Source organism: Schistocerca americana, chromosome 5, assembly GCF_021461395.2.
Source record: "Schistocerca americana isolate TAMUIC-IGC-003095 chromosome 5, iqSchAmer2.1, whole genome shotgun sequence".
NCBI lineage: Eukaryota > Metazoa > Arthropoda > Insecta > Orthoptera > Acrididae > Schistocerca > Schistocerca americana.
This window is the reverse complement of record NC_060123.1, coordinates 257940195-257964726: the sequence shown is the minus strand read 5'-3', so window position 1 is coordinate 257964726 and position 24532 is coordinate 257940195. Positions and strand designations below refer to the sequence as shown.

Sequence of the window (24532 nt, the reverse complement as noted above, 5' to 3'; positions counted from 1 at the left end):
GTGTACATGTGTGCATCTGTACAGGCATGTGTGTTTAGTAATGCTAATGTCTCTCCAAAATGCTGAAAGAATAGTCACTGTCGTACTTGCTGATGATGATCATCCAGGGTTGTGCAGAACTACTATTCATTGCTGAACATAATGTGATGTCACACATCAGCAGTCGAAGCTGCCCAGCCATGGCTCCACTCCAAATGCATTTGTTTGTTTTGTGGTGTTCTAAAGGCAGTCTACATATGGGACAGTTATTTCCTAGCCCAGAATTGGCTAGTCTGTGTCCAATGGTTCGGGATGACACAGGATGTTGTAGGGAGTCCATTTTATGTTCTCGGACAACAGACACAGATGTGAACGTGTTACGATGTACTTGGTGCACAGTAACGTGGTTGTCCCTTGTGGTGGTCAGACATGGTCCATCAGAACTTTGGAAATGAGTATGCGTGCCCTCACATTCCCACACAGTCCATCATTGATCCACTGTCACATCCAAATGTCCCACGAATCTGGATATTGCACAATTCAGTCAGCTAGCTGAACAGAGACCCACAATGAGGCCCCATTCAAACTGTGTCAGATGGTGATAACACTGTCTTACCCAAGTGCAAAGCTTCTCCGTGTCCTTCACAGGGATCAATTAAAGTCTGACACTGTTCTCACCCCTTGTGTACTCAATGAGGCTTGGTAACGACACTAAAAATGAACAACACTGATGTTCTGTGGTGGCCATTCTACCACTGACAGTGGACTTAAACTGTAATAATTGGTGGAGACTTTAATCATCCAACAATTAATGGGGAAAATTATAGTTTTGTTAGTGGTGGGCGTGATAAGACATCCTGTGAAACTTTACTAAATGACTTCTCCAAAAACTGCCTGGAGCAGATAGTTAGGAGCCCCACTCATGATGGAAATATCTTGGATGTAATGGCAACAAACAGTTCTGACATCTTCAAGGATATTGACATCGAAACTGGTGTCAGTGCCCCATGATGCGATTGTGGTAACAATGATTACCAAATTAAAAAGTACAACTAAAACAAGCAGAAAGATGTGTACATTCAGTAAACTGGATAGAACATCAGTAGTATCATATCTCAATGAGGAACTTGAGACTTTTGGCAAAGGTCAGGAGTATGTAGATGAACTACAAAGTATGTCTCTAAAGAATAGTTGACCATGCACTGTATATATATGAACCCAGTAGAACAGTTCATAATGGGAGGGAACCTCCATTCTATACAGTCACTGTAAAGAAACTTCTAAAGAAACAGAGATCACTGCATAATAGGTGTAGAACAAAGTGTAGAGCTATAGATAGAGAGATACAGAATGAAATGCATTTTGCTGTGAAGAGAACAGTGATGCCATCAGTGACTACCATACCAGAATACTGTCAAATGATATTTCACAAAATCCAAAGAAATTCTGGTCTTATACAAAAATGTACGGCCAAACTTTCAGGAAACATTCCTCACACACAAATAAAGAAAAGATGTTATGTGGACATATGTCCGGAAATGCTTAATTTCCATGTTAGAGCTCATTTTAGTTTCGTCAGTATGTTCTTCCACCTACGCTCAATGGAGCACGTTATCATGATTTCATATGGGATACTCTACCTGTGCTGCTAGAACATGTGCCTTTACAAGTACGACACAACATGTGGTTCATGCACGATGGAGCTCCTGCACATTTCTGTCGAAGTGTTCGTACGCTTCTCAACAACAGATTCGGTGACCAATGGATTGGTAGAGGCGGACCAATTCCATGGCCTCCACGCTCTCCTGACCTCAACCCTCTTGACTTTCATTTATGGGGCCATTTGAAAGCTCTTGTCTACAAAACACCGGTACCAAATGTAGAGACTCTTCGTGCTCGTATTGTGGACGGCTGTGATACAATACGCCATTCTCCAAGGCTGCATCAGCGCATCAGGGATTCCATGCGACGGAGGGTGGATGCATGTATCCTCGCTAATGGAGGACATTTTGAACATTTCCTGCAACAAAGTGTTTGAAGTCACGCTGGTACGTTCTGTTGCTGTGTGTTTCCATTCCATGATAAATGTGATTTGAAGAGAAATAATAAAATGAGCTCTAACATGGAAAGTAAGCATTTCCGGACACATGCCCACGTAACATATATTTCTTTTTTGGTGTGTGAGGAATGTTTCCTGAAAGTTTGGCATTACCTTTTTGTAACACCCTGTATAAAGGCTGTTAGTAGCATCAAAGTTAGTGTCCAGTCATAGCAAATGAGACGAATTGAAATTGAGGACAGCAAAGCAAAAGCTGAAACTCTTAACTCTGTTTTCTAATGTTCCTTTACAAAGGAAAACACAGGAGAATTGTCCCAATTTAATCCTGTACCACTGAAAAGATGAATGAAGTAAGTAGCGTCAGTAGTGTTGAGAAACAGCGGAAATTCTAAAACTGAACAAAGCGTCAGGCCCCGGTAGAATCCCTGTCAGATTCCCTACTGAATTTGTGACTGAGTTAGCCCCTCTTCCAACTATAATCTATCACAGATACTTCAAACAAAAAACCATGCCCAGTTCTTGGAAAAAGGCACAGGTCACCCCCATCTACAAGAAGGGTAGTAGAAGTTATCCACAAAACTACCGCCCAGTATCCTTGACATCAGTTTGTTGTAGAATCTTAGAACATATTCTTAGCTCAAACATAATAAGGTATCTTGAACAGAATGACGTCCTCAATGCCAACCAGAATGGGTTTCAAAATCATTGATCTTGGGAAACCCAGCTCTCACTTTTCTCACATGACATTCTGAAAGCTTTGGTTCAAGGCAGTAAGGTAGATGCTATATTTCTTGATTTCCAAGAAGCATTTGGCTCAGTACCATACCTTTGCTTATTGTCAAAAGTATGGTCATATGGGGTATCAAGTGAAATTTGTGTCTGGAGTGAGGACTTTTTGGCAGGGAGGATGCAGTATGTTATCTGGATGGAGAGTCATCGTCAGATGTAGAAGTAACTTCGAGTTTGCCCCAGGGAAGTGTATTGGGACCCTTGCTGTTCATGCTGTATATTGATGATCTTGCAGACAATAGTAATAGTAAAATCAGGCATTTTGCAGATGATGCAGTTATGTATAACAAAGTACTACCTGAGGGAACTAGCATAAATATTGTCAGATCTTGGTAAGATTTCAGAGTAGTGCAGAGATTGGCAACTTGCTCTAAATTTTCAGAAATGTAAAATTTTGCAGTTACATAACAAAACAAAAACATAGTATCCTGTGATCATAATATCAATGAGTTACTGTTGGAATCGCCAACTTGTACAAATACCTGGGTGTAACACTTTGTAGGGATATGAAATTGAATGATCATGTAGGTTCTGTTGTGGGTAAAGTAGGTGGTGGATTTCAGTTTATTGGTAGAACACTGGGGAGGTGCAATCAGTCTACAAAGGAGATTGCTTACAAATCACTTATGCGACCAGTTGTAGAATATTGCTCAAGTACGTGGGACCCGTACCAGATAGGACTAACAGGAGATACTGAACGTATACAGAGAAGGGCAACACGAATGCTCACGGGTATGTTTGATCTGTGGGAAAGTATAACAGAGATACCGAAGGAACTTAACTGGCAGTCTCTTGAAGACAGATTAAACTATTCTGAGAAAGTCTATTAACAAGGTGTCAAGAACAGGCTTTAAATCATTACTCTAGGGATAAACTACAACCCCCTGTGTATCGCTCACATAGGAATCATGAGGATAATATTAGAATAACTACTGCATGCATGGATGCATTCAAATAATTTTCTTCCTATGCTCCTTATGTGACTGGAACAGGAAGAAATCCTAATAACTGGTACAATGGGACATACCCTCTGCCATGCACCTCATGGTAGTTTGCAGAGTATAGATGTATATGTATATGAAGAGCTATGAAATTAAAGTTAATCCCAGTAAATGGGCAAGTCTCACCAACAGCCACAGGAAGAAAAGGCCATTAAATCTGCTAGTGGTAGCACCTCCCACAACAGGAAATATTTTTTTTGGTTGGATGCATTTTTTGCTTCTAGATTTAAAATTCAGGACTCAGTCAATATAGTCGCTGATGATATTTCCTTTAAGAATCTGGATTTACAGAACAACACTGTTTGAATGGGTTCTTCGGTGAGCAACAAGTTACATAGCGTACTGGATGTGAAATAACTCAGCCATGTTGTGTGATTCTGAACATGACTCAAATTTCATAATCCTTGCATTATTTAGAAAAGGACATTAAATATGAAAATCACATTAAATCACAGACTGGGCAACAAAAATACAACTGTACATTTGAGCTTTCGCCCTAAAAGACTTATTCTAAGTGGAAAACACACACACACACACACACACACACACACACACACACACACACACACACATTACCACTGTCTCAGAAGGCCGTTTGGCCAGAAGCTCAGATGTATAGCAATCTTTTTGTGGTGACGGTCTGCAACTCAGTGTCTCCTATATTGTGAGTAGCAATCCATCCTGTCATAATATTGTTGTTATTCTATCCCAGATTTTCCATTGTTTAAATTCACATTAAAAACTTATCTTCTTACCAGAAAAATTTTGGTCTTGGCCAGAGATGCCCTGCAGCATGGCATTGGTGTTCTGGTCTCACAAACAGCCAGCCAAGTTTACCTGAAAAACTGTAATGACAGCACAAATAACCTATGTGGAAACAGTAAAAGAGGTCCTTCTAATTAACAACCAACTGAGAAAATTTAATATATATTTTTGTGGAATTGAGCCCCATGTAATGGAAGATGATAGACCTTGGCTAGGTCAGATTGTTCCTCGTATGTGGCTGCATGAAACAGCTTGTCAAGAGACTATAACAATTGGCACTGTTCTTAAGTAACTACAACTAAACTATCTGCTGTTGATATTTTTGCTAGCATACTAATACTAATGCATTATTATTGGTGCCAATGAAATCAAACATGAGGTCTGATGCACAAGAAATACTTTGTTTTCAAATAAACAAAGAATACAAAATGTGTTAGATGGTTTTCTGCTAAGAGGCCATCATGTAAATCACAAAACAGTAGAACACCCAACACTTCTCACAAAGTCAAACAAAACACACACACACACACACACACACACAAATTGTTGCAATCCACCACCAACTATTCTGGCTGCTTTCACTTGAGACAAAAAATGACAAATGTAGAGTAGCCACACCACACACATTCAGAAAGTGCATTTTTTAAATATTACATAGAGATCATTGGAATATATCATGAATTAACAATCCAGCAAGACCATGTATGCACTGACAAGGTCACGACACAGATAACACTACTTGTGTGTTGGACATGCACACAGAATGCAATCTTGAGAACACCTTATTATTGACTTTGCAACTTCTTTTTCTGGAGGCTTCATAGTTCATAGTGGCCAACCCATTGTTGAATTTTGCTTTTGTAGTACATATGACAGCAGAAAGATCCCCTATCAGGATTTTCTACAAAATGATATTGAGGGGTATCGCAAGTGGTTGTGAAAATCAGCACGAATGGAAATACAACTATTCCAGTTAACATCTACTACATTTACTGAATTCTGACAAAGGAATAGTGATATCTACATGAAATCTCTGCCATTTCGTCCTTCAAATGCACCAACAGAATGCGTGATGCTGACTTTTAAAATCATAATGAAGTCAGTAGGAAATCCTCCAAAGAAACAGGATATTTTTGAGTAATTGCAGATCTACTTCCATACATAGAAGCAGCCCAACAGATATTCTGCATGAATGATGCCATTGAGTACTACTAGATCTCCTCTGGCCAGCACAACCATGTGCTGAAATTCTGCCAGCATCCACAGTTTCAGGCAGTCTCTTAGGTCTGGGACCACACAGAGAGAAACTGAATGAGTTGAGTACCTGCCACCATTCTCAGAAGCCATGGCCATTAACCTTTTATGGTTGAGCCATAGGCAGACACACGATCTATCACCGGAATCAATGGTTGCCATGACACTTAAGTGACCTTTTAGCTGGTCCTGCAACTATGGAAAGAGGTGGCAAAGTAGTACCATCAGCATCAACAATCCTTTCTGGAAATGGTGCAGCACTGTGTCCATCCTGCATTTCCTGACACAACTGAAGTGAAAGATTAGTAACTGATGGAAACTGAACCACTGTGTTCAACCACAGAAGTCTCCAGCAGCTTGAGGTCTACATACTGCTGGATCTACTTTGCACTTGTGACATCCTATCTGCATGCACAGTTCACATTATGATTCAGAGCTGACTACTGAGTGGCAATATCTTCAACTTTCCCCCCCCCCCCCCCCCCCCCCCCCCCCTTTTTTTTTTACTGACTAGGATGCTAACACTCTTAAGGTATGGTTGAAAGGTGGGAGAGATCTTGTATTCCCACTTGATTAACAGCTGACATACTACTCTGAATCAGCTAGTAACCTCCTGGTAACATGCTCATGAGTTTCATAAAACACAAACAAGCATCTGTATCATGGTGTCACATGGGCAATCCTGTGACCAGTAAATAGGTATAAAACTGGGACAGCAGTTGGTGACAAATTAGGAAAAATATTAACTGTTGAAGTGCTGTTTGGTATGAACTTCCATTTGTCCAGTATAGTCTATGGACTTAATGTGATTCACTTATTGATGTTCTTTGGCAACTCCTTTGGTGGTGATAGAACTGTGAATAGGACAAACTGTTCAGTTGCTAATGATGACCTCATGTCATAAGTGGACATGCTTGTCTCCTTTGATCAACAAATGAGTACCATGACACTACACACATGGTTTTCCACTGTGCGTATCCAGTTTATGAGAAAACTTTTACCTTGTTCTCTTACATGTCATATCACATGAGATGACGTGCTACCCATGGTGTCAGAATGGTGTCTACTGTATGAAGCCTCATAATTCGAAAGAGACTGCCATGAGTCCCATGCTTGGATGTTACGAAGGAGAACAAGATTTTAAACTGCAATTACTTTGCTTTGAAAATGTTTGAACTCACGTTTGAAGATAATTCTGTACTGCATTCATGGGTATCTATGACCATTGCTAGTCTATGTATGCATTTCTTCATGTGGATCAACAATGAAATCAAATTACTAGCAACTACTGATTGTAGGCCCTGGGAGTAGACAACATTCCATTAGAACTACTGACAGCCTTGGGAGAGCCAGTCCTGACAGATCTCTACCATCTGGTGAGTAAAATGCATGAGACAGGCGAAATACCATCAGACTTCAAGAAGAATATAATTATTCCAGTCCCAAAGAAAGCAGGTGTTGACAGATGTGAAAATTACCAAACTACCAGTTTAATAAGCCACGGCTGCAAAACACTAACAGGAATTCTTTACAGACGAATGGAAAAACTGGTAGAAGCCGACCTTGGGGAAGATCAGTTTAGATTCTGTAGAAATGTTGGAACATGTGAGGCAGTACTGACCCTACAGCTTATCTTAGAAGCTAGATTAAGAAAAGGCAAACCTACATTTCTAGCATTTGTAGACTTAGAGAAAGCTTTTGACAATGTTGACTGGAATACTCTCTTTCAAATTCTGAAGGTGGCAGGGGTAAAATACAGGGAGCGAAAGGCTGTTTACAATTTGTACAGAAAACAGATGGCAGTTATAAGAGTCGAGGGACATGAAAGGGAAGCAGTGGTTGGGAAGGGAGTGAGACAGGGGCGTAGCCTCTCCCTGATGTTATTCAATCTGTATATTGAGCAAGCAGTAAAGGAAACAAAAGAAAAATTTGGAGTAGGTATTAAAATCCATGGAGAAGAAATAAAAACTTTGAGGTTTGTTGATGACATTGTAATTCTGTCAGAGACAGCAAAGGACTTGGAAGAGCAGTTGAATGGAATGGACAGTGTCTTGAAAGGAGGATATAAGATGAACATCAACAAAAGCAAAACGAGGATAATGGAATGTAGTCGAGTTAAGTCGGGTGATGCTGAGGGAATTAGATTAGGAAATGAGACACTTAAAGTAGTAAAGGAGTTTTGCTATTTGGGGAGCAAAATAACTGATGATGGTCAAAGTAGAGAGGATATAAAATGTAGACTGGCAATGTCAAGGAAAGAGTTTCTGAAGAAGAGGAATTTGTTAACGTCGAGTATAAATTTAAGTGTCAGGAAGTCGTTTCTGAAAGTATTTGTATGGAGTGTAGCCATGTATGGAAGTGAAACATGGACGATAAATAGTTTGGACAAGAAGAGAATAGAAGCTTTTGAAATGTGGTGCTACAGAAGAATACTGAAGATTAGATGGGTAGATCACGTAACTAATGAGGACGTTCTGAATAGAATTGGGGAGAAGAGGAGTTTGTGGCACAACTTCACTAGATAAAGGGATGGGTTGGTAGGACATGTTCTGAGGCATCAAGGGATCATCAATTTAGTACTGGAGGGTGGCGTGGAGGGTAAAAGTCGTAGAGGGAGACCAAGAGATGAATACACTAAGCAGGTTCAGAAGGATGTAGGCTGCAGTAAGTACTGGAAGATGAAGCAGCTTGCACAGGATAGAGTAGCATGGAGAGCTGCATCAAACCAGTCTCACGACTGAAGACCACAACAATAACTGATTGTTTAACTCTGCTGCAGATAGCATGTCTTAATAACTCTGAGTACCGCTGCAATGACAGTATTAATGTATTTTTGATGAACATGGAATAGTTGTATTTCCATTCGTGCTAAGTTACATCTATTTTATATCATGAAAGTAAATCCAGCTTCATGCATTGTGAGTATTTATTTGCAAAGTCTTACTTGTTTACAATTACTTAACAGATTTTTGAACAATAATAATCAGGACTGATTGCTGATCTCCACATACAGGGGTGTTACACACCAGACAGGCACATTTGAAAGTAGACTACTCACCTAGTACTCCTGCCTTGAACTACCACTATCTGCCACCACCACAACAAAGGCAATTGAGTCTCAGTGCCTGCTGATGACAGTGGTCATGTGTGGTGAGCTGTGTGTGTATGAGTGTATGTGCATTTTTCTAAAGGATTTTGTCTGGTAGTTTAATTTACTTTTAGATGTGCCTGCTGCTCAATGCATCCTTTGTGTGGTGAGAGGCAACATATCTTAATTCAGATTGTTATTCTGTCCTAGATTTTCCATAAATTTTTAACATCTACTTGGCGTGTGCAGGATTTACCAACTGCCATGTACTGTGAAAATGATAATCGTGGTTTGACCTTAGCTGCTCTATATCATATTTCATATTCCTCTGACTAATTTCTATGTTAGAAGATTATCAAGTGATACTTGCAGAGTTAACGTACATCACACAAATATTAACAGTAGGTAAGAGGATGAAAAATATGATACACTGAAGGTGCCTTTGCAGCTGTATTTAAGTGCTAGCTAACCTAGCAGCTGATGAGTTCACCAAGCTGTCTGAACGACAAACTGTGCAATGTGTATTTTCCAGTTTTTGGCTAATGTACTGTACTCGCAGTTCATATGTTGCTACAACCATCCATATGCAACTGTAATTGGTACACAGTCTGACACTTTCACTGTTGATGGGATATTAAGACCTGAGAAAAGCAGTGTGCTAAATAAGAAATTTCACTATGGTTTATGTTCATGTTACAATATAGGAACTGTTTGCAGTAGCTTTGTAATGTACTATTGTTTCACTCCTGACAGCTACAGCTGTATTTTCTGAGAGCAGCCAAATAAAATAAATGTTTCTTTTCCTCACTTTACAGTATCTGGTGGAGGCAGGATGGGCAGCCGACGGAAAAATAGTGGGTGTGACAGAGCCAAGGCGTGTGGCTGCTACGACTTTAGCAATGAGAGTTGCAGATGAAAAAAACTGCATGGTTGGTCAACTTGTTGGCTACAGCATTCGCTTTGATGATCATTTTGATCCTGAACACACTAAAATAAAAGTGAGTGCCATGAATTGATTGGAATATTATGAATCTTGTAATCACTCAGGTTTTCGTGGTATGCTTGATTAGCAGTGTGCTTTTGGGTTTTCAGCCAAGTTGTTGATTCTATTTTTATGCAGAATGAGTTTCTTAATGTGAAAATTCATGTTTGTTTTAGAAGAGAAGGATCGATTTTGTCTTACAAACAGAGGAAATAAATGGCAATAAAATGTAACATTTTTTGTTCATAAGAACATCATAATTTAGTAAAATGGTGTGTTGATTATTAAAGACTCTTCATCATAGAAGTAAGTTGTAAGTTAAATTGCTGCAAGAAATTTTTGAAGTGACCATACCAGAGTAGGTGCTTCATTTCTGTGTAGTCTAGGATTGTGCTTTTGACATTCATAACCTCTCTGATCCTATCATTTCTAATATGATCAAGCGTGGAATATCCACAACTCCATCTCCAGAAAGCCATCTCGAGAGCCAGCAGGTGATCTTTCTGCCTCTGAGTTAGTTCCCACAACTCTGCACCATACATTGTGATACTTTCAATAATTGTGAGGTAGATGGTTTGTTTTGTTCTGCACATTATGTTTTCATTCCAGAGAATACCATGCAGTTGTTTTATAGCTCACTTGCCCTGGCCAGTTTTATTTTTTTTATATCATCCATATTTCTACCATTGGACGACAGTGTCACTTCCAGGCACTTAAAATTATGACACCCTTTAACGTAGCAGCACCGAGTTGTAGGTTGTTAACAGCATTTTCTCCCACTTTCAGATATTCTGTGTTTTAGATATGTTTATGACAAAGCCCCATTACTCATATTCTTCTTTTAATTTCCAGAGCGTGTAATTTCCATCTTCCTCATATCCAGCTACTAACACTTGGTTGTCAGCAAAAAATAAAGTGAACAAGATCTCATTGTCTATGGGGATACCCATTCCTCCACATTTCCTTTTCCAGGATTTTAGTGCCTCCTCTAGATAGACCTTAAATACTGTAGAAGTGAGTGTGCATCCCTGGTGTAGCCCCTTGTCACCTTAAACTCTTGAGTTAGTTGATTTCTCACTTTTCCCATTGCAGTACAACCTTGGTAGAGGAGTCTGACAGCTTTCACATAGCTCGGTGACATGTCATTATCAGTTAGACTTGTCCATAGCTTTTTCTGTGGAACTGTGTCATAAGACCCCTTGCTGTCCTTTTCTCCACTAGGTTTTTGAGGGTAAATACTCCATCAGTACAGGAGCGACCATATCTGAATCCATTTTGTTCTTCAGATTCAGTTATTTCTTCTCCTACCCTCTTTTTTAGGATACAGCCATAGACTCTCATCATGGATGGCATCACACAAATACCACAATAGTTTGCACAATTTCTCGTGTTGCCCTTCTTAAATTTTGATGTAATTGTTTCCTTTTTCCACTCCTTTGGGGCTTCGTTACCTCTAAGGCATTTGTCAAAAATCATTGCCAATATCTCAAACAGTTTTGACAGTGGTGCTTTAACCAGTTCTGTATAAATTAATCCTGGACCTGGCGAATTTCTGTTTTTCATGGCATTAATTGTTATCATTACTGACTTCAGTGTCTGGTGGGTTCTCAGTGAATGCCGCTCTGTTCTCAGTTAGTAGTCCTTGGTAGGGTTGTACTCATTCCTGCATGCTAATGAGGTTTATATCTGCTTTGTCTTTATTCTGTGTTCTCATTGTTTTTAATACCTTCCAGGCTTTACTTGCTCATGTATTCCCCATGCTGTTTTCTATCTCTTCACCGGTTTTCTGCCGGGCTTCATTTTTTGCCGAAGTGTTGTCTTTTCTCCACTCTCTGTATTCCTGCCAATCATTGTCTGATCTTGAGTTCAACCATTTATTATAAGTTTTCTACTTACTTTCTACCTTCTCTTGTACCAAGTGCTTCCACCACTCATCGTATGTTCTATTACTCTTTTGGATTTCTTTTTTTCCCAGTGCTTCATCAGCTGTGTTATGAATGGCTACTTTAACCATCTCATAAATCGTATCTGCGGAGATTTCTTCAATGGCAGCAAGTTTTTCTGCTAGCCTTTGCTGGTACAAGAAACGGATAGAACTGTGGTCAAGGCTTTGTAAATTACATTGGGTATTATTGGCTTTCTCTGGCTCAGTTTCCACTTGAATTTCTGTGTCTTTGATAAACTTGAATAATATCTTAGACATTAGCAAAAAATGGTCTGATCCGCACTCTGCACATCTTATAGCCCTCATGTCTTGTACTACTAGCTTTGTTGTTTGTTTTATTATGACATAATCTATAATGGACTAGAGGTTAACACTTGGTTTTGTCCACGTATATTTGTGGATGTCCTTATGCTTGAACCATCCATTCAGAAATCTTAAGTCATTTTGCATGCTGAATTCTATCAATCTTTCACCGTTATTATTTATGATTTCATAACCACATTGACATACTATGTTGTCATTAGCTTTGCATCCTATTTTGGCATTTAGGTCTCCTAGTAAAATGACTTCTTTGCGATTCCCTATATTTTCAAGAGATCTTGTCAATAGAGTGTAGAATAAGTCTTTCTTCGCTACATCAGTGTTGTCGTTTGCTGAATAGACCGCAGTAATCACCACAGAATGACCCTTTATTTTCATCTGTACTTGCAGAATTTTATCACTGACATGTTCCCAGCTGGCTAGGTTTTCTTGAGTTGTTTCTTTATGGCAATGGCAACTGCGCTTTGGGCCCGTTGTTTCTTTGGTACCCCACTATAAATGTATATGTAATCATTTGTCTCTTCTGTACCATGCCCATTCACTTTGCTTTCTGTTAGGCCCATTATGTCGACATCAAGGCGCTTTATTTCTTTAAAAACTTCATGTTTCTTTGTAGAAATTTCTTGTATATTCCATGTTGCAATTCTCATTGTCCTTTTTCATGCCTGTTGTCATCTTTGTTGTGATCCATTCTGTTCCGAGGCTAAATTGGGAAGTTTTGCATGTGATTTCTTTTGCTAGGATGGAGTGCAGGTCCAATGCCTGACCCTTGACTTGGAGGACCAGGTGATTTTGAATCGTGGTTTTCTTCCACTAGACGATCGCCTTTCTGGGCTCAGGGACTCTGTCTATCCCTTTCTTGGCTTCCTGTGGGATTGAGGTGCCACTTACTGCAAGTCTGCTGTACTGAAGTCCATCTTCTTCGCCTCCTTGCCGATGTGGTCTTCACCTGTAATCCTGGGCACGGGTACTGGGTCCCCAGCAGAACTTTGCCATCAGCTTGAAAGCCGGGCCCACTCTTGTGATGTAAATGTGCCTGCTGAGAACTACCCAAGTGTGCTTAGAGAAGGGGGCTCTAAGCACCCTGGGCTGGGTTAATGTGTGTCTTTGGTTCCATGCACAAAAGCTGAATAGGGTAAGTAAATAAATAAATACTGCTTATGCAAATGGCCTTTTGCAGTGGTAACACTGGTCCCTGTCAGATCACCGAAGTTAAGCACTGTCAGGCATGTCCGGCACTTGAATGGGTGACCTACGAGCTGTGGAGCTCTGTGATAAATGGGGTGCACTCAGTCCTTGTGAGGTCAATTGAGGAGCTACTTGACAGTGAAGTAGCAGGACCAAACAGCGAGGTATCAGTCCCATCAGATTAGGGAAGGATGGGGAAGGAAATCGGCTGTGCCCTGTCAAAGGAACCATTCCAGAATTTCCCTGAAGTGATTTAGGGAAATCATGGAAAACCTATATCAGGATGGCCAGACACAGGTTTGTACTGTCATCCTCCCGAATGTGAGTCCAGAGTGCTGCAATGCTTTATGATGTCGTAGCTGAAACTGGGTACAGTCTGCAGCTGTTCCAAACTGATTCTGCGATGTTAAAAACCAGATCTTGCAAGCAGAAAAAAATTCTTACCCCCATATGAAGTACTCTAACACAGTCTAAGTGAAATTTTATCAGTTTATCCAGAGAAATGTCACAGGTCTGTGAGAATTTTGAAGGGTTCTGAGTGATACATTATTAGTTGGATGATATCCCTATATAATGATGATATGTAGTGCATTGCTACCAGAGTAGCAACCATCCAAAATCTGTGGCATTTTTCAAGTTTGTGACTGAAGATTTTGATTGTCTCCTGACACTTGTTGCTTGATGGGGCAACTGGCCAACTAAGATGAGGGTGTTGCTGGGGAAATTGAGTGGGTTGTGGAATAGGCCGAGTGAGGCAAAAGGCAGGTGAAGAATTATGAAAGATCACAGTTTGATAAAATAAACAGCTGATGCAGGGCAGGTTTTGGGTAGGCATGTAAGGAACATACAGAAGGGGAAAGTAGGGAGAGCACCAGGGTAAGAATACAGAGTAGGAGAAAGATGTAGAAAGTGGAAAATGATTCCAGTGAGGGAACTGGGATGGAGCGGAGGACAAGAGAGAGGGGATGTGAGAGTGTGGTTTGTTGTAAAAAGGGTGGAATGGAGCAGGAAAAAGTGGGGGTGGGCAATGGGAAAAATACTTATGGGGGGCATAGGGGCAGACTGGTGTAGAGTGAAGCTGAAGGAAGAGGAATAACAGACATATTTCAGGGAGAGTTCCCAGATGTGCAATTCAAAAAAGCTGGTCTTGATAAGGAGAATCCAAGTGGAATGTCATGTGTTTGAAGCAGCCACTGAAGTTGACCACATTATATTGTGCAGTATGATCAACGACAGTGTAGTCTAGCTGACCTTTGGACGTCAATTGGTATTGGACTTTGATGTGAGTGGTTAGTTTGTTAGTGACCAGGCCCATGTCCATGTACAATACTCTGCAGTGATTGCAGCAGGCTTAATATATGAAGTATCTTCTTTCACATGTGTCTCCCATTAACAGTATAAAATATGCCAATGACAGGGCTTGAGTAGGAGGTGGTGAGCAACTGTATGGAACAACGCTTGCACTTACGTTTGCCATATTCTTCTTCTTTAAATGCCTGTCATTACTTGATTTACAGTGCCAAGCAGTCCCTATGTCACTATGTCAAGTGTGTTACTGGGGCGTTTGTGGACCAGAATTGCCCCTCTGACCTTGTCCAAAAATGGATCTTCTGTGCCATATGATATAAACACACAAAACACCTGCTGAGCCCTCTCTGCCACTTAGTACCAACCAGGATCAGAACAACTAAATCATATTCTCTGCAGAGTTATCAACTATGTTCATCAAGCCTTGAAATGTGGAATACTCTCCATATTCCTCTTAAGTGGTAAGTAGTATAACTGGGCATTGTGGGACAGAGTGCATCGTTGTCAGATTTCTAATGACATCATCAGTGATGTCATGAGTTGTTGTCGGATTTCACCCCTCCCCCAGACCCCCTGACATAGACCAATTGTTCTGTGTATAAAATGGTGGGAAATTCAAAACAACCAGGGTTATCCATCCCTCTCCTACGATGTCATTATGAAAGTATACCTATTGTTCTAAGTATAAACTGGTGGGAAATTAAAATGTCTAAGAAGGTGCATTGCACTGATGATGTGAAATTCAAGGATAGTCTGTATGATGTCATAATCCTAGATGGTGATCCAAGATGGTGATCTGAGGATACTAGGGCAGTCTGTGTGATGTCAGAATCCAAAATGGCGACTGTTGCATGGGAAATAACTAGCCTGAACTGACCTGCTACTTTCAGTGACAAAAATGCCACTTAACATGGTCAAATAACTTATGGGAATGCAGACGGGTGACATTGTTGACAACTGGTGACATTTTGACTGGAGCATAGCCCAAAGATGACTGAAATCAGAAGTTATCGATGGTGAAATTAATAATCAACAGGTGATATAGCAGAAACTCTGTCCTTCTGCTTTTTGACAAGTGAGAGAGCAGAATTCTATGCAGTAATTTAAACAAGAACCATCATCTCTATTTATAAGATTACTTGCTAATTCCATTTCAACAGCTTCCCTAATAACACTACCCAACTAACTACAAAGCCTTGAAACCTGCATGTTTTTTTTTCAGGTGTATAGTTGATACTTTTGTTGTTTGGCTGCATGGCCATGAGAATTTGAACGACTTCTTAGAACACCTGAATTCAATCCAGTTGAATATTCATTTCACAATGGAGTTGGAAAAAAACAGCTGTCTTTCTGTGCATGATGTTTTGGTCAGAAGGAAAGTGGAGTGTTCGTTGGGACCTGTTGTCTATAGGCAGTGTACTCAAACTGCCTTGTTTCTGCAGACTCACAGTTGTCACCATCCGGCTCAATGTGAAGGAGTGTACCTTCATTCACAGGGTCCATATCATCTTGAACCCTGAGAGTTTGCCAGCTGGTTTAGCCTGTCTTGAAGTCACCTTTCATCAGCATAGTTATAGCAAAAGACGGATTAGATGTGTGTTGCACTGTTGACCAACTGTGCACCGGGCGAGTGATGATAATACTGAGTTGGCACCAAAGTCTACGTCCTTTTTGCCTTACACAGGGAGCATTTTGAACAGAATTGGTCGTACTTTGTGGATATATGATGTGAAGTGTGTTTTTCGACGACCATCTAAGATCAGGGTTCTTTTATATTCTGTAGAAGATGATCCTGGTTTGCGTAAGGGAATGTCTACCGTATTCCTTGCAGTTGTGGCATATCATATATCAGTCAGACTATCAGGCTTGTGGGGGACTGGTATACTGATCATAAGTGTCATACACACTTACAACACCCAAGCCAATCCACCATTGCAGAACATTGTCTTGGCATCAGTCATCCTATGGACTATAACAACATGAAGATTCTGACATGTGCTTCCAGCTACTGTGGCAGTGTTATTAAGGGAGCTCTTGATATTAAATTAGCTTGTAACCTTATAAATAGAAATTGTTGTTTTTGTTTAAATTATGCATGGAATCCTGCTCTCTCATTTGTCAAAAAACAGAGGGCAGAATTTATGCTACTTGACCTGTTGATTATTATTTATTATTATTATTATTATTACAGGATTAATCAATACAAAGATTAATTAATAACAACATCTTGTTGTATTCCTGTTATCCTCTGCCAAGCCTCTTTATCCAGCTTATCTTCCTTGTTGATGCTGTGATGTTCCATTACTCCATTTATGTGGTGTGTCCAAGAATGTCGTGATCTTCCACGTTTACGACTGCCAGGTGGTTTCCATTCATAAACCTTCATCATATGTCCCTACCATTTTAATGATTTTCTTTCAATTCTATCTATCACTGTATCATTTGCCTTCATCATTAGTTTTCCTTTCGATTCTTGACATTCTGGCACTCCTACGCAAATAATCCATTTCCACAGCTATTAGTCTTCTTTTGAGATCCACATTTTAGATCCATAGTTCTAATCCATAGCATAGCATAGCATAGCACTGATTCAACCATTATCTTACCTGCTCTTTTCTTATTGCTGTTGGAAATATTCTTATCCCACCAAAAAGAATTCATACACCCTAACACTTTTCTGCTTTGTTGTATTCTATTTTTACTTCTATATAGCCCAATCAATTTTTATCAATATGTGCCTCGAGGTATTTAAATTTCTCTACCTGTCTCATAACTGCTTTGTCATTGATGTGTACTTCAAATTTAGCATCACTATTTGTTAGACTCATTTGTAGTATCATGTAGTATAATTGTCGTATCATGAACTCAATGTCATAATCATTTTATGCTATAACAGCTTGATCATCAGCAAAACTTTTAATGAAAATATCTGTACATCATTGACAGTGATTTCCATACCTCTACAGCTGTTCTTCCAATTTCGGAGAGCCACTTCTACATATAAATTGAACAAGATGGGTGACATACTTCGACCTTGTCACAAACCTTTAGTGACATTAATAGGTTTTGATAACTTTGAACCTCGTTTTATCTGTACCGCATTATCTCTGTACATTTCAATAATAATTTGTGAAAGGTAATCATCCATAACTATATCTTTCACAGCTTCCCACAGCTTAGATCTAGGGACTGTATCATAAGCTTTTGCTAAATATACAAAGACAATGTGTAGCTCCTTCCCTACTGCTTTAAATTTCTCTATTAGTTGTTGGAAAATAAATAGGTTATCTGCACATGATCTGTTCTGCCTAAACCTGCTTTGGTCTTCCCCAATATGGTGGCCAACATTTTGTCTATTTTTTTTAACAGTATTGTGCCAAATAAGTGGCTCATTGTACAGTTGACACTAATGCCTCTATAGCAGTTTGTGTCTTTTCTATTACCTTTCTTGAAAATAGAAACCATATATGACTTTTTCCATTCTGAGGGAATTTCAATCCTTTTACAACAGTTGTTCATCAGCCAGGTTATTCGTTTCTTCAGATATCTTCCTCCAGCCTTCAATAATTCAACAGGCATGTTTCCCGGGCCAGGTGTTTGGCCATTCTTCATTTTAATTAATGCACAATTCACTTCCTCTATTGTAATGTTTATGTTTTGATCAGTTACTTCCGTCTTCTCTCCATTCCCTTGTGTGTAATATGGCCTATTTGGCTGCAGTTTTGCCTTGAAAATTTCAGGGTGTGCTCTTGTTGAACTATCAGCAGCTCTCAGTGATGTGAACTGGCTGCATTCCCATACGTTATTGGAACATAGTATAAGCTAGGAGAAACTAAGGTGTCAGTTTATATGTTTTCCCACATGCAGGTAGAAAGCTGTTATTTGCTCAGACATGCAAGACCTTGCAAGGCTATTTATAGCAGTCGTGGTTGTCAGGTCACTTGTTCTAAGTATAGAATTCAAGATGGTCATTGGGTTTCCCCTGACATCATCAGTATCACTTGCACTGAGTTAAAGTCTATTAGTGCTACGTTTAATTTCAATTCAGAAATTAGGAGTCCACCTTCTCTAAGTTTAAATATGTTGGTAGCCCAGCTGCCAAATTTTAAACAATTGCCCCTCTGAAATTAAAGTTTAGACAGTTTTTTTCACCCTTCTGACATTATAGTTTTAAAATTGTCACCATAAATTTGGAGCTAACATGTCTTAAGTTTAAGTCCACTCATTGTCACACTACTGTCTTACAGCCGACAGCAGACATATGAGTGTGGCACACCACCAAACTATGTAGTCCCACTTGCCCTGGAGTCATGCTGAAGTGGGAACATGTGGGTATCACTGCTTACGTGTCAGTTGTGCAGTGAGCTGGCTTTACTGCTGCCACCCATGCACAATGTTCAGGATGTAGGCTATAGTGATGGTGTGGTGATGGGAATTCATGCAGTACACATTTGCCATAAAACGTTTATTGTACTCGAATGAATAAAGCAACTCTTGATAAAGTAAATTCTGCTTACAATGTTTATTAGCTGGTGCTCACGGTTATGGTTTTGCACTGTAGTTCCACTTAAACATTATCCTGGAGGGTATACACTCGTTGGTGACAAATGCATCAGCCATTTGGATGACCAGGGGAGAGCAGTGGACACATGTCCGGAACAAAGCAAATTTTCCTCACAATCACAGGGCACTGGGTATTTTGTTGTTGTTGTTGTTGTGGTCTTCAGTCCTGAGACTGGTTTGATGCAGCTCTCCATGCTACTCTATCCTGTGCAAGCCTCTTCATCTCCCAGTACCTACTGCAACCTACATCCTTCTGAATCTGCTTAGTGTATTCATCTCTTGGTCTCCCTCTACGATTTTTACCCTCCACGCTGCCCTCCAATACTAAATTGGTGATCCCTTGATGCCTCAGAACATGTCCTACCAACCGGTCCCTTCTTCTGGTCAAGTTGTGCCACAAACTTCTCTTCTCCCCAATCCAATTCAATACTTCCTCATTAGTTATGTGGTATACCCATCTAATCTTCAGCATTCTTCTGTAGCACCACATTTCGAAAGCTTCTATTCTCTTCTTGTCCAAACTATTTATCGTCCATGTTTCACTTCCATACATGGCTACACTCCATACAAATACTTTCAGAAATGACTTCCTGACACTTAAATCTATACTCGATGTTAACAAATTTCTCTTCTTCAGAAACGCTTTCCTTGCCATTGCCAGTCTACATTTTATATCCTCTCTACTTCGTCCATCATCAGTTATTTTGCTCCCCAAATAGCAAAACTCCTTTACTACTTTAAGTGTCTCATTTACTAATCTAATTCCCTCAGCATCACCCGACTTAATTCGACTACATTCCATTATCCTCGTTTTGCTTTTGTTGATGTTCATCTTATATCCTCCTTTCAAGACACTGTCCATTCCATTCAACTGCTCTTCCAAGTCCTTTGCTGTCTCTGACAGAATCACAATGTCATTGGGGAACCTCAAAGTTTTTATTTCTTCTCCATGGATTTTAATACCTACTCCAAATTTTTCTTTTGTTTCCTTTACTGCTTGCTCAATATACAGATTGAATAACATCGGGGAGAGGCTACAACCCTGTCTTACTCCCTTCCCAACTACAGCTTCCCTTTCATGTACCTCGACTCTTATAACTGCCACCTGGTTTCTGTACAAATTGTAAATAGCCTGCTGCTCCCTGTATTTTACCCCTGCCACCTTCAGAATTTGAAAGAGAGTATTCCAGTCAACATTGTCAAAAGCTTTCTCTAAGTCTACAAACGCTAGAAACGTAGGTTTGCCTTTCCTTAATCTTTCTTCTAAGATAAGTCGTAAGGTCAGTATTGCCTCATGTGTTCCAGTGTTTCTACGGAATCCAAACTGATCTTCCCCGAGGTCGGCTTCTACTAGTTTTTCCATTCGTCTGTAAAGAATTCGTGTTAGTATTTTGCAGCTGTGGCTTATTAAACTGATTGTTCGGTAATTTTCACATGCGTCAACACCTGCTTTCTTTGGGATTGGAATTATTATATTCTTCTTGAAGTCTGAGGGTATTTCGCCTGTTTCATATATCTTACTCACCAGATGGTAGAGTTTTGTCATGACTGGCTCTCCCAAGGCCGTCAGTAGTTCCAATAGAATGTTGTCTACTCCCGGGGCCTTGTTTCGACTCATGTCTTTCAGAGCTCTGTCAAACTCTTCACGCAATATCGTATCTCCCATTTCATCTTCATCTACATGCTCTTCCATTTCCATAATATTGTCCTCAAGTACATCGCCCTTGTGTAGACCCTCTATATACTCCTTCCACCTTTCTGCTTTCCCTTCTTTGCTTAGAACTGGGTTTCCATCTGAGCTCTTGATATTCATACAAGTCGTTCTCTTATCTCCAAAGGTCTCTTTAATTTTCCTGTAGGCAGTATCTATCTTACCCCTAGTGAGATAAGCCTCTACATCCTTACATTTGTCCGCTAGCCATCCCTGCTTAGCCATTTTGCACTTCCTGTCGATCTCATTTTTGAGACGTTTGTATTCCTTTTTGCCTGCTTCATTTACTGCATTTTTATATTTTCTCCTTTCATGAATTAAATCCAATATTTCTTCTGTTACCCAAGGATTTCTACTAGCCCTCGTCTTTTTACCTACTTCATCCTCTGCTGCCTTCACCACTTCATCCCTCAAAGCTACCCATTCTTCTTCTACTGTATTTCTTTCCCCCATTCCTGTCAATTGTTCCCTTATGCTCTCCCTGAAACTCTGTACAACCTCTGGTTCTTTCAGTTTATCCAGGTCCCATCTCCTTAAATTCCCACCTTTTTGCAGTTTCTTCAGTTTTAATCTACAGGTCATAATCAATAGATTGTGGGCAGAGTCCACATCTGCCCCTGGAAATGTCTTACAATTTAAAATCTGGTTCCTAAATCTCTGTCTTACCATTATATAATCTATCTAATACCTTTTAGTATCTCCAGGGTCCTTCCATGTATACAACCTTCTTTCATGATTCTTAAACCAAGTGTTGGCTATGATTATGTTGTGTTCTGTGCAAAATTCTACCAGGCGGCTTCCTCTTTCATTTCTTAGCCCTAATCCATATTCACCTACTACGTTTCCTTCTCTCCCTTTTCCTACACTCGAATTCCAGTCACCCATGACTATTAAATTTTCGTCTCCCTTCACTATCTGAATAATTTCTTTTATTTCATCATACATTTCTTCAATTTCTTCGTCATCTGCAGAGCTAGTTGGCATATAAACTTGTACTACTGTAGTAGGTGTGGGCTTCGTTTCTATCTTGGCCACAATAATGCGTTCACTATGCTGTTTGTAGTAGCTTACCTGCATTCCTATTGTTTTATTCATTATTAAACCTACTCCTGCATTACCCCTATTTGATTTTGTGTTTATAACCCTGTAGTCACCTGACCAGAAGTCTTGTTCCTCCTGCCACCGAACTTCACTAATTCCCACTATATCTAACTTTAACCTATCCATTTCCCTTTTTAAGTTTTCTAACCTACCTGCCCGATTAAGGGTTCTGACATTCCACGCTCCGATCCGTTGAACGCCAGTTTTCTTTCTCCTGATAACGACATCCTCTTGAGTAGTCCCCACCCGGAGATCCGAATGGGGGACTATTTTACCTCCGGAATATTTTACCCAAGAGGACGCCATCATCATTTAATCATACAGTAAAGCTGCATGCCCTCGGGAAAAATTATGGCTGTAGTTTCCCCTTGCTTTCAGCCGTTCGCAGTACCAGCACAGCAAGGCCGTTTTGGTTATTGTTACAAGGCCAGATCAGTCAATCATCCAGACTGTTGCCCTTGCAACAACTGAAAAGGCTGCTGCCCCTCTTCAGGAACCACACGTTTGTCTGGCCTCTCAACAGATACCCCTCCGTTGTGGTTGCACCTACGGTACGGCTATCTGTATCGCTGAGGCACGCAAGCCTCCCCACCAACAGCAAGGTCCATGGTTCATGGGGGGGAGGTGGGTATTTTGAGGACATGATAAAATGTAAGTGAAAATGAACAGAGAATGCCAAAGAAACTTCCGTAAGCATAGGTAGGAGCTCACACTAATCTCAACCACGTGGTCTGCGGATTGCAGTTATAGACTACAGAAAAACACTTCTGACTGCACTGGCCATCACTTTTGCTGACCCACACCTATGCGCACCACAGACATTGTCAGAATTCTGCCTATTGATATGTGTGCATGCTGTCAGATACACCTGTTGCGGCTAGCTTGTGCCAGCTGTAAGCAGCTCTGGTCCATTCATGCATTTCTGTGCCATAGTGCTACTGTCCACCAGTGAAAGCTCTGTGCCCAGAGGCGCTGTACACATACTGCCAATTCAAGTGCCTAATGTAAAGTGCAAAATAGTGGTTCTGGTTGCTGCTACTAGCATGCTGTTTATGATGGCATTGCGTCCACAGGCCAAAGTGACTTCTGTTAAAATGGCAGGGGAAATTCGAAAATTCACTTCCAATGTATTTACACAGGGCATTCAATGGAATATGATAGAACTATGATTCTGACCACAGCAATACCTTTTTGGGATTGCATTATTAAAGACTCCATGGACGTATGCCTGGTAGAAAAATTGGTGACCCATGATACTGGCTTCCAGTTGGACAATGCGTGGAACACCACCATCTCTATGATATGTTCTAATCAAAGATGATAGAGTGCGCCAACAGCCACAACAAGCTATAATGCAAAGGACAGTTGAGTTCTGTGGTTCAACCAGTGAGGGCACTGCCACCAGGAAGTGTGATCCGTATGACAACTTGATTTTGACACATGTGTGAAATACTCTCAGTGTACTATATATTGCAGAATGGATCAATTATATGTCTGTCTTTGATGGCTCACCTGAAGATGACTGGCATGTGCCCAATCAAAATATCATGGGATGAATTACATGATGACCGGTTGCAAGCCTGAAATGTGTTTGACAGATCACCTAAGTACATTCTGCAAGGGAATCCAAAATAAAAAAAATGAAGGTGCACACTTGTCCTTCAGAGTTGTGCTGAGGGGGGGAAAGAACAATATTTTTACGAGAGAAGTGATCAAAACCCTACTTGTGCACCGCATTTTGCACCACATTTCAGGCTGAAATAACTTTACCTTCATCTTTGGGAGAGTGTAACACCATCTAGAGATGTAAGATGTTGTTGGAAGCCTCCAGCAGCAGCTGTTTGATGGGGGATGCTGTGAGAGTGCTAATTGCAAAGTGTGGGATTAGGAAAAAAGACTAAATATGTTCTAACAGTAATGATTTATTCTCTACATTTCATAAAGTATAAAAATGTATGTACACAAAGTGGTAACTGAAAATATATAAACTGTTATACCTGTTTGACACTGCAGCAGTTGAACTGTTAAGTTTCATCTCACATAAAATGTGCTAAGTCTCTTCACATATCAACTACTTAGACTTTAAAGTCTCTCTCTGTTTGTTGTCTTACACTTTTACATCTGTTATGCAGTGGATATATGAGTTATAGGGAGGAGAAGCACATGAATGTAGGGCTGGGGGAAGACTATCAACTTCTGTGCTGAGTCAGATGTTAAACCTCGAACTGTTTTCGTATGATACTTAAAGATTCTATAAATTGGAAATACGCACTGAACCAGCACAGTTGTACAGTTCAGTGACTGATGTACAAGACATCATCATCTACATTGGGTTAGTTCAATGTAGAAATTCATGTTGACCCTACATTGTCATGTTGTAGCAAAAATTCTAACAAATTAGCATGTACATAGTCGTGCTTCCTTACTGTAATAAAAAGCCTCGCATTGCAGTAAAATTGCAAAAAAAAAAAAAAAAAA

General features: G+C 40.1%; 1 protein-coding gene across 1 annotated transcript in view; it reads left to right on the top strand.

The window, feature by feature from the left end:
- LOC124615377 (probable ATP-dependent RNA helicase DHX35) overlaps positions 1 to 24532 on the top strand; it is a 223802-nt gene that overhangs the window by 119865 nt on the left and 79405 nt on the right. The window contains exon 5 of the mRNA XM_047143203.1: positions 9751 to 9933. Coding sequence (XP_046999159.1) covers positions 9751 to 9933 — 183 coding nt within the window. The remainder of the gene's footprint in view (positions 1 to 9750; positions 9934 to 24532) is intronic.